We start from the raw sequence: 11,077 nt of genomic DNA, 5'->3' as shown, positions 1-11,077 counted from the left end.
AATGAAGTATATCAACTATATTATCATACCATGTTCAGCACATGAATTACCTTTGGTTTACAACAAGCGGTCTTATCTCGTCAAGGAAATTTGCAAGTTCATTTTCACCGAGTGTGGTAGCTCCCTCTGTTTTTTCGTCTTCATGCTCAGGCCTGAACATTGAGTTTGTCAAAAGCTCTTTTGCAATGCTCATTTGAATCTTCGTTGGTCTAGCATTCCTATCAACTTTGAGCACATTTGCAACCAATTGTCTAGTCTTCTCTATCTGACTCTTTGAAGTGCCAGGTTGCACATCATGCTTACGGTCACCAACATGAACCATTAATCTTGTCCTATTTTGCTCATGGGGCATGACATAGTACACTTAACAACTGCATGTGCCAACACAAAATCCAGACTTTCTACAATAATGACATACTATTCTATTCTTATCCTCTTTTGTCAAGAGACCAACTGCACATTTCTTCTAGAGATACCCCTTAAAAAATGATCTATTGTATTTCTTGTTGATTTCATAATATGGGCAAGTGATCCTATGGCATTCAATGGATCCAACACTTTTGCTCCATGCCATCCATGGACTTTAATCGACCAAATGTTGGCTGAAACTCTATTATAAGATTCCCATAATACTGTCTTGGAATCTCATCCACAGGCATCTGTTTGGCTATCCTCACAATGTAAGCTTTTAGAACACTATTTTTCTGACTTTCCATTATGATCATCGGAATTATGCTCTCTGCGACCATCGGGACATCCTCATCACTATCCAAGTCAATCAAATTAGCAGCAGAGGAGGTCCCAAACGATTTGTGTGGAGCAGAAGAGGATGAAGGAACATCCATATCGGTCAATTCATGGAAAGAGGAGACCCCTAAAAGTTTTTCTGGAGCTTCAAAGGATGATGGAACATCCAAATCAATCAAATTAGAAGAAGAGGAGTCCCAAAAGCTTTCTCTGCAGGATCATTGGATGACGGAACATATGAACATTCTAAATCAATAGTGTTATTTTTGTCTGGCACAAGTTTCGTCCCAACAAGTACAACATACTTCATGGACAAAGACGAATCAATCATATAGTACTCTTTGCCTTCCACATCAACATGACTCAAAATGTTAACTAGAACATCTAAAACGCCACCAACATCGGCATCATAGCATTGAAGCTTTGAAAAGCATACATAGGGTGCACAAAATTTTCCAGATACTGGCGACTTACAATCACTTGAGATGCATATTTCTACATGTGGACCGTGAAAGAGAAGGGGAGATACTTTTGGCATTGAAAGCCACAAATGAGTAAGTTTCTTGCAAGTGTGTTGATATTTGATGTACTAAAGTGTTCAAGAATCTTCTAGATGTTATTTGGAAACCATTAGCAGGGTGACACGCTCCCACATAGAGCCAAACTTTTCGCATGATGTTTTCTTATTCCAGAAATTTGGTACTGCTAATAAAACGTCCCTACTAGACCTATTGACACCTGAGGAGAAGAAGTGGGTGGAGGTGGAAATGGCATTAGAATATAAATCCGGTACAACTCCATGGTACAATGCCCCAACCAGTGTGCTTGCCCAACTTGTATGGAAGGTGATGTTTAATGAATTATACATTTCCCTACTCACACAATCATGGTTTTGGTCAGATGTTGTGTTAGATCTTCCGCTAACTTCTGTAGCATGTTATACTTGGATGCAGGGCGGGTGAAGCCACCTGGATTTTTACAGCCCTTGGAGATACCACTAAGTAGAGTGTTGAGACAAACTTCAGAGATAGAGCTTATAAGATGGCACCCATTGCAAACCCTGCAAATGGAGAGGGATTCTTTCGTGCATTGTTTGCATATGTTTGGCCAAAAAATTCCCAAGCAGCCATGTCAAAAGACATACTTTGCACTTCTCAAGTGAGTCCAGAAAGGTGAGTACAATGTTGCATCAATCTTTCTTCTTGGGTGATGTTTACAATGAGAAAGACATGATTTTATTTTTTGCAATCATAGGAAGAAGGAGTTGTGCATGCCCTTATATCCAGAAAGACGAAAGATCCCAAAGTGGCACCACAATTTGGTGATGCAGGCAGGTTTAGGTTGTACATGAAGAAAGAGACATATTGGGGGTTCATGCTTCAAGCTGCAAAGGCCATCATTGAGGACCTGCAAGGACACCATGGTCATGAGCTTCCAAATGGCTTTGAGACCTATTACAAGGAACAGAAGGAGCTACACATGATGAATGCATCCCCTAAGTATGAAGCCAACAAATGTATGGACAAACAGCCTGAACTAGAGAACAGTGCACGTCGACTAGTTTACAGGTACTTAATTCAATGTTGGCCACATGTGCTCTTTAAATTCATGTATGTTTCCCACAGTTCAAATATTTGAGATGCTATTTTTTAAAGGTGGATACGCTCCTTGTGCAAAAGAAATGCTATGGAAGCCACTCCACAATTCGTGCGTAATTGGGCAAAATTTCAAGGAGATGGACATTTCACAATGGGAGTCCAATGTATGTCCATGGTGGTTGGATTATCCAATTGGAAGTAGGCATCCCAATGTATGCAGGTGAGTGTGGTCTGTATAATAGACTTTTCCTTGTGTTAAATATGATTTGTGTTTAATTAACATTTTCCTATTTGTAGAATTTGTTGAGCACACTAATTTTTGGAGGGAGATTCAGTTCACAAGAAAACAAGGATCAAGTTAGACAGAATTGGGAATCTCCTATTGAGCAACAGTCAGTGCTAAAGAAAAGACATGGTATTTTTATAAATGAGTCAAGCTCAATATGTATGAGTGCATTGTAGATGAATGAATATTTCTTGATGTATTGTTGTTTTCACAATATCGACAGACCAAACACTTCAGAAAGAACGACGCAGCAAGCACAAGATCGATTTTAGTGTGAATGCAGCACATGCTACAAGCTCCAAAGGTAGCATCTGACCATCTCTAAATGTATGGTACTAAATGTAAGGTAGCAAGTTGATCCGGTATATGTAGAAAAAGATATAGCCTCTGCAAAAACATAGAAAGTGGAGAGTGACGGGGACAGTTTGACATCGATGTTCGGTGTGCAGACAGCCACTTTGCAGACTGTATATCTTCCCACCTGTACAGAGTTTGCCTCTGTATTCAACTAGAGAGTTGTAGATCCTTCAAAACACTACAACTTTTCTTTTTGAAGTAAGTTGATCCGGTATATCTAGCAAAAGATATAGCCCCTGTAAAAACACAGAAAGTTACAGTCTACTGTCTATAAAAACACACAAAGTTACAGTCCAATGTTTGTTAGAGAAGAATTTAATGTAGTTGAATATCGCTTGATGTATTGTTCTTTTCTCAATATCTGTAGACCAATGAGTTCATAAAGAAAAATGCAGCCAGGAGAAGATAGGTTTAAGTGAGAGTGTAGCACATGTTACAAGCTTCAAAGGTACCATCTACCCATACCTAAATGTATAGAAACTTAAGTGTTTATAAATATTGTTACATTCATTGTGAGGATGTAGGTGATGTAGACCATATGACGTACATCAATGTTATTTGTCAGGATGTCATCACCTTGGGGAAAAAACCAGAAGCGTATGCACAACAACAGTCGCAATGCTTTCTTCCATGTTTCCCACATGCAAATTTTAATGTTAATTTTGTGTTCTTTTAGGGTTAGTAATTTCTTGGTCAAGGTCAATGCTGACATGTCACATGAAGGTGTTCCTTGCGAGGATGTCGCACGATTGGTATGGGCCGACTTCCCAACCAGCTTGGGAGTGGAGTTGCTTGACTCCGCGAGATGCCTGGATTGGAACCACTTCTCCAAGGAGCTCTCCCTCGCTGTCGCATATTTTTCAGACGTTTTCACTGCAGATGAGGGTGGTTCATCACTTGTTGCTTGGCAGAGCACTTTCCCACAGTATATGGTGATGCAATAAATTTAGGAATCTCTCTGCATCGGACATACACAGTGATTTGTGCCTACGGATACAACTATGCCAATGGAGATTATGTGAGAATTTATATTCATATGTAACCAACCATTTATTCATATGTATCATGTATTTCTATTCTGATCATTTAAAATTATGTAATGCAGGCTAGAAGGTTAATAATGGGATATTTTGGCAAGGCAAGTATGAGGTCCCAAAGATGGACCGAGAGCTGGGGGAGAGCGTCTCCAACGCACTTTTTCCCAAGAGAACGGATGTCTTGATGGAGTCAAGCAAGCATCTTACATATGAAAGAACAAAAAAAGGACCCTCGTACATACGAGGAGGTGCAGAGAGATCCAGGTATAATTCCTCACCAAAGCTCATTCATTAATTACTGTTACAAAGACTGGTTCATAATGTAATCTTTTTGTTTTCGAAGGTGGATTATTACTACCTTCACAGTCCCTGGTGATTGTGTTATCAATGTTTTTGCTGGCTGTGGAGGGATGGCGAAGCAATGCAAGAAGACCCTTCGGCATTGCCTGTGCATGGAGCAAGATGATGTACTTTGTAGTACTGTGCTTACAGACCTCATTATTGATGAGGAACATGTTCAAGAGAAGTTGAACTTGCAGTCTTCTTGACAACAGTTTTGTACTGAGTTCATTTGCGCTTGTGGATACTTTTTAATGTAGACTTATGTGCTTTCTCATACTTGAAAGACCAATTAAAAGGTTGCCTTTCCTTGATATGATTTCAATGTGTTTTTCTTTTTGCGGTCAAAAAATAGGCTCTTGTGCTTCCCTTACTTGAAATGAGGAGGTAAGAGGTTTCCTTTCCTTATGTGATTTCGATTTCGTGCTTTTATCTCTTATAAAATGATGATAGTATCCCTCTACAATGCTTGAGATCCAAAGAGATGTTGATGAGGAACATGATGAAGAGTGGTATACAGTTTTGTACGAAGATCATTTCTGCTTGTGGATACTTTTTTATGTAGACTTATGTGATGTCCCTTATTTGAAATGAGATATGATTTCAATGTTTGTTTCTTTTCGGTCACAATGGAGACTTAGTGCAGACAGCCACTTTGCAGACTGTAAATATTCCCACCTATGCAGAATTTGCCTTTGTATTCAACTAGAGAGTCGTAGATCCCTCAAAACATTACAACTTTGCTTTTTGAAGAAAGTTGATCTGGTATATGTAGCCAAAGATATAGCCTCTGAAAAAACATAGAAAGTGGAGAGTGACAGGGACAGTTCGATATCAATGTCCAGTGTGCAGACAGCCACTTTCCAGACTGCATATCTTCCCACTTGTGCTGAATTTGCCTCTGTATTCAACTAGAGAGTTGTAGATCCTTAAAAACACTACAACTTTGCTTTTTGAAGTGAGCTGATCCGGTATATCTAGCCAAAGATATAGCCCCTGAGAAAACACAGAAAGTGGAGAGTGATGGACAGTTCGATATCGATGTCCGGTGTGTAGACAGACACTTTCCAGACTGCATATCCTCCCACTTGTGCAAAATTTGCCTCTGTATTCAACTAGAGAGTTGTGGATCCTTAAAAACACTACAACTTTTCTTTTTGAAGGATGCTGATCCAGTATATCTAGCAAAAGATATAGCCTCTGAAAAAACACAGAAAGTGGAGAGTGACAGGGACAGTTTGACATCAATGTCCGGTGTGTAGACAACCACTTTGCAGACTGCGTATCTTCCCACTTGTGCAGAATTTGCCTCTGTATTGAACTAGAGAGTTGTAGATCCTTAAAAACACAACAACTTTTCTTTTTGAAGCGAGTTGATCCGATATATCTAGCAAAAGATATAGCCTCTGAAAAAACACAAAAAGTGGAGAGTGACAGGGATAGTTCGACATCGATGTCCGGTGTGTAGACAGCCACTTTGAAGGCTGTATATATTCCCACTTGTGCAGAATTTGTCTCTGTATTCAGCTAGAGAGTTGTAGATCCTTCAAAAAACTACAATTTTTATTTTGATGCAAGTTGACTCAGTATATCTAGCAAAAGATACAGCCTCTGCAAAAACACAGAAAGTGGAGAGCGACAGGGACAGTTCGACATCAATGTCCGATGTGCAGACAACCACTTTGCAGACTGTATATCTTCCCACCTGTGCATAATTTTCCTCTGTATCAAACTAGAGAGTTTTAGATCCTTCAAAACATTATAACTTTTCCTTTTGAAGCAAGTTGATCTGGTATATGTAGAAAAAGATATAGCCTCTGCAAAAACATAGAAAGTGCAGAGTGACAGGGACAGTTTGACATCGATGTCCAGTGTGCAGACAGCCACTTTGCAGACTTTATATCTTCCTACCTGTACATAATTTGCCTCTATATTCAACTAGAGTATTGTAGATCCTTCAAAACACTACAGCTTTGCTTTTTGAAGTAAGTTGATCCGGTATATCTAGCAAAAGATACAGCCCTTGTAAAAACACAGAAAGTTACAGTCCGCTGTCTATTTGTGACCAATGTGCTTGAAGATGGGGAGAATATCTGAGAATGTACAAGGATTTGGTTTATGTGCTCAACAGAGAAGTTGTGGAGCTTACTACAAGCTACAACTTTGCTTTTGACAGCTTTGGCATTTGATCTTGTAAAGTGGTTCTCCAAAGTTTATTAAAGTTCAAGCCCTAGTGATACTGGGACCCTATCCTGTGTATTGTGAAACATTTGTCTCTAGACCCTATTCTCCCCCCTATCTGATTTGTGGATTGTAAGTAATTCTTGCTAAGGTTTGGAAGCAATGAGAAACTTGGTAGAGTGACCAAAGAGGTTTATATGTAGGTCCACACTTGACACACACTTTGTGCCATTGTGATGCATACACAGTGATTTGAATATGTAGTTGGATGCTTAATACATGCAATAAACTTGAGGCAGGCTTGCAGACTACTTTAGGATGCCTTTTATGCTCAGTTAGAGCAGAATTTAATACGGTAAAAGTCCAAATGTATATGCCAATTTTGAGGCAATGATACATACTTTTTCATGCTCCGTTAGAGCAGTCTTTTTTTTAAACAAATAAGTAATATATTTCATTCAAATAAAACTATAAAGGAGGTGGGAGAGTGAGAACTCTATCCTTGGACTCCACAATACCAATAAAAAGCCATGGGGATGGACTAAAATACCTTAATATGAAAGAAGGAGGAACAATCCCAATCCCTCATGAATGCAACTAGTCTTTAAAAAAGCTCGCAAATTTGTTTCTTGGGCCATAAAGCTTGCAAATTTGTTTCCTTGGCCAAAAAGATCGCAAATTTTTTTCTTTGGCCAAAAAGCTCGCGATGAAAAGCTTGCAAAACATAAATGCCCTATATAATGCACGTCGATATGGCCCTTGCCCCAAGAGGGGACCCCTCAAGGGCCATATCGTCAATTGCATTTTCTGATAGATGTATCTCCATGCAACCACAACGGTGGGATCATTGGAGTTATTTAAGCACTATTTTGGTAAAAAACCAAGGAAATTGTAGTCTTTCTTTCTTGGTATTTTAGTCCTTGTTACAGTAAATATAAATGAGGTCAAAAGTATAATTTATCGAGTCAAAATTGAGCAAAAGAGATTAAAATGTACATTTATGTCCAATAACAGGTTATATAAAAATTATCAACTTATACCGAGGAAAATTTGAACAGAGGATCTTACATTTGTAAAAACTCGGCAATTGTTGAGAGCCTTGAAGGCCAACAGATTACAGGTAGAGGCCATAACCATTCAAATACAAATATAAAAGTTAACAACAATGCATAATGAGAGCCTCAAATTGAACAAAAAGAGATTACATAAATGCCTTAGAGACCAAAACATTACATCTAGTGAGCCAAAATATTGTTGAGAGCCCAAAAGATTACATGCAGCCATTGCTGAGAGCCTCGTCTGAGCAGGAGGGAATTTGTACAACTCAATTTTCCGCCAGTCTAGCTTGTTCCATTAAAATTTTTTAGGGATCCAAAGGAGGATACAATGGAGAGGTTGAATGCACATTGCCAAGACTCAGATTACGACCCCCCAACAAGTTGAGAGTACTCTTCTTTAAAAATATTGAGGCCTTCATCGACATCTAGGAGGAACCCATACAACACAGCCATAAAGAGGCCCTCCGTGAGCATGTTATCTAAGGTGATGACATTCAAATGTGTGGGGAATCGCCTGTGGGAACGAAGAGTCTCCACTAGTGCTAGCATTTCTACTCGAGGTGAGTGCAACATAATCACCTTATATGAGAAGGCAGATATTATTGGGATCACAGAGCATCGAGGAGGGGTGGTACTAGGCATGCTGAAGATGAGTGGGTGAGCAACAGATGAGCAGGGTAGTAGATGCAGTGTGATGAGAGTTGGAGGAGGGAGGAGGGGTGTGGAGCAAAGTAGCAGAGCATGGGCGGATCAGAGCAACATAGTAAAATATCAAATGCCACGGTTCTTATATATATTATAAAGTTCGAGCCACCGTGGTGGCTAGAGCCTAGGGCTCCATCCATATTAATTGCAGGCCACTGCTGTGGAATCCCCTAGATAGGCTAGTAATCATGAAGAAGATGCCATGTGGTGCCACTGCGGTGGCTGGTAATTAACTGCCAGCCTGACGGAATCTTAGCCATGGCAGACGTGGTTGATAAGAGCCACCACCACCGGGCAGTAACTCTCATTTCCATGTCTAATCACTCATTACCATGCACTCTAGTTCTCTACTAAGCATGCAAGCCGGTGACTGGTAATTTTTACTGCACTCGTAGTCCCTTCAAATCAAATCCAATGGGAGGGTGCCTTGGATCCTCTATTCTTGCACTACAATGGTAGTGTATATACACATTTTGGATGAGTTTAACAAAATTTGGTATCCCTGTCCACAATGGCAATCCATGGGTGTTAACAATGAGAGTAGTCATTTTTTGCGTATTTGAAACCTAGGCCAAGAGCTTCATATATTTCCTTTGGTCTTATTTGATAGATTATAAATTGTTTATTCTAACACATTCTGAAGGGTACATGAGGTTGGAACTTTAGCCAAGACAAGTGCATGGGGTTGGCACTTTAGCTAGGACAAAATTTTCATGGTTACTAGTAGCAATTTTAGGCATGGCTACAACCTAGGCCACTTTCTTTAGGAAGAGACCTAGATTGGGACTTTGGTTTCGAAGACTTAAACTTGTCTAGAAGGCTCTTTCATAGCTTATATCCACCATTGAAATTGGTTTTTTGGCGAAGGCAGCATAGCACTACCTATATGATTGAAGTGTGTTTTTCACTTGTCTCTAACAGAAGGATATTTTTAAAGTTATCCTCAAAAGAATACATTTACAGAAAGGGATTTTATAATTTCATGAAAATCTACAAAGGGGGTAATAATAATTTTTAAAAAGTGGTTACATAGGGCTTTCTAAAAGAGGCGTTGAATGCACGTGATATAGGCATCTTACACCAAGTGACCCCCCCGAGGGCAAAAGAGCATACGTTAACTCCCATGCCAGAGTGCCCAAGGGGACCTATCCCTAAGGGTAATCGGAGTCTAGGTCATGCAATTGATCGTAGACATCAGCAATGCTCCATACATCACTCGATAGATGAGGGGCTTAGTTATAAAAATTCTCGCCAGCATGATGTAGAGCTAGGGAGGTAGCAACGTATGCATGGGAGGATCTTATTCATAAGTGTGGTTTGCGCAGAAACTCTTGGATATTACGAAGAGAGGAGGACATGATGATAAAATGGGATGCACTCAAAGAGGCAAGAATGATAAAGATTGGGGAACGAGTGGAGATGAAGAAAGATGAAATGCTTCACCTCCCAAAAGAAAAAGATGTCTCCATTTATGAGGAGGATACCTCTAAAGACAATTGACTTATGCAAACTATCGAGCCAATATGTTATTTCAATTGATGTAACTAGATTTATTTGTCTTATGCAAACTATCTTGATTTGTTATTTCAATTGATGTAACTAGATTTATTTATCTTTTGTCCCAATGTTGATTTATTATTCTCCCATCTAAGTAGATTTATTTGACTTATGTATAAAATATTGGCACGTATTAGATGTGTTATTAAGAGTTCATTTCAATTTATTTGTATCTCTCATGTAGCTATGTACATGCACATGCATAAGTATTTGCACATACGTACTTCTACATATGTACTACTACATATGTAACTCACACATATGTACAGATACTTGCATGTACACTAGCGAAAATCCCAATTGTCATCTCAGCCCACTGGAGTTGCAATGCACCTGATGGCATCTACCCTCAAATGGAATTTTGAGCAATATAAGAAGCAGATGTCTCAGAAGGTGCTTTTCTACAAGAGAAATCCACCGATGCAACAAAGGCAGCGCAACTTGAGAAAAGTCTCAGGGAAGGTGTAGAAGAGAAGGTAGAGGAGGCATAAGAGAGGGCCTTGCAGGCACAAGAGCAAGCTGAGGTGGCTACGAAATTGGTCAACATGGAAAGGCATAGACGAGAAGAAGCAGAGAAGCACATGAAGGAGCTCTAAGATAGGCTCGAAGAAGTGAGAAATGATGGGGACATGGCAAACAAGGAGCTAGAAAAGACGTGAAAGGACCTTGAAGATCAGAGAACTGAAAAGGAGGGTCTTTACAAATGGCTCTGCAACATGCAGACCGCATTGAACATTGAAAAAGACCATATGATGGAGGAGTTGAAAAGGGAGAATGCAGAAACCAGAAAGGTGATGTAGGAACTGCAAGAGAGATTCAAGGCTGGGAAGGATGGAGCAGAGAGTAGCTAGGGCGGAGTAAGTTCCAGCCACCATGGTGGAGCAAGTTCCAGCCACCACGGTGGAGCAAGTTCGAGCCACTGCGGTGGAGCAATTTGCAGCACCCACGGTGAGGGTTGCTTTTTCAAAACATAGTTGGAAGTCCAAAGAGCAAGCTATAATACCCTACAAGAAGATCATGATAGATGTTTGCACGAGCTTGTCATGGCTTTTGACAGTTATGAAAAGTATTCTGTCATCCTGCGAGATTTCCAAACTAGAATGAAAGTCTTGGAAACCACCCATGAAGATGTTTTTCAGTAATTTACGCAGGTTCAACAGATGCTGAGGGATTCACATGAAGTTGTTGCACAGAGTGAGCAAAAAGTGGAGG

General features: G+C 39.9%; 1 protein-coding gene across 2 annotated transcripts; it reads left to right on the top strand.

The window, feature by feature from the left end:
* Nucleotides 1–3,403: 3,403 nt before the first annotated feature.
* Nucleotides 3,404–4,278, top strand: LOC147886551 (uncharacterized). 2 transcript variants are annotated; one of them, XM_087396008.1, is made up of 4 exons: nucleotides 3,404–3,436; nucleotides 3,554–3,585; nucleotides 3,665–4,006; nucleotides 4,094–4,278. In XM_087396008.1, the coding sequence occupies exons 1-3, from the start codon at nucleotides 3,419–3,421 to the stop codon at nucleotides 3,930–3,932; spliced, it is 318 nt and encodes a 105-aa protein (XP_087252134.1). In that variant the 5' UTR covers nucleotides 3,404–3,418; the 3' UTR covers nucleotides 3,933–4,006; nucleotides 4,094–4,278. The 2 variants fall into 2 exon arrangements, with proteins under 2 accessions (XP_087252134.1, XP_087252133.1); XM_087396007.1 differs by lacking the exon at nucleotides 3,404–3,436 and having other exon boundaries at nucleotides 3,508–3,585.
* Nucleotides 4,279–11,077: the final 6,799 nt, after the last annotated feature.

This window comes from Dipteris shenzhenensis, chromosome 24, assembly GCF_047967505.1.
Source record: "Dipteris shenzhenensis isolate YYH24624 ecotype China chromosome 24, Dip_SZ_1.0, whole genome shotgun sequence".
Classification (NCBI taxonomy): Eukaryota; Viridiplantae; Streptophyta; class Polypodiopsida; order Gleicheniales; family Dipteridaceae; genus Dipteris; species Dipteris shenzhenensis.
This window is presented reverse-complemented; position numbering and strand designations above follow the sequence as displayed.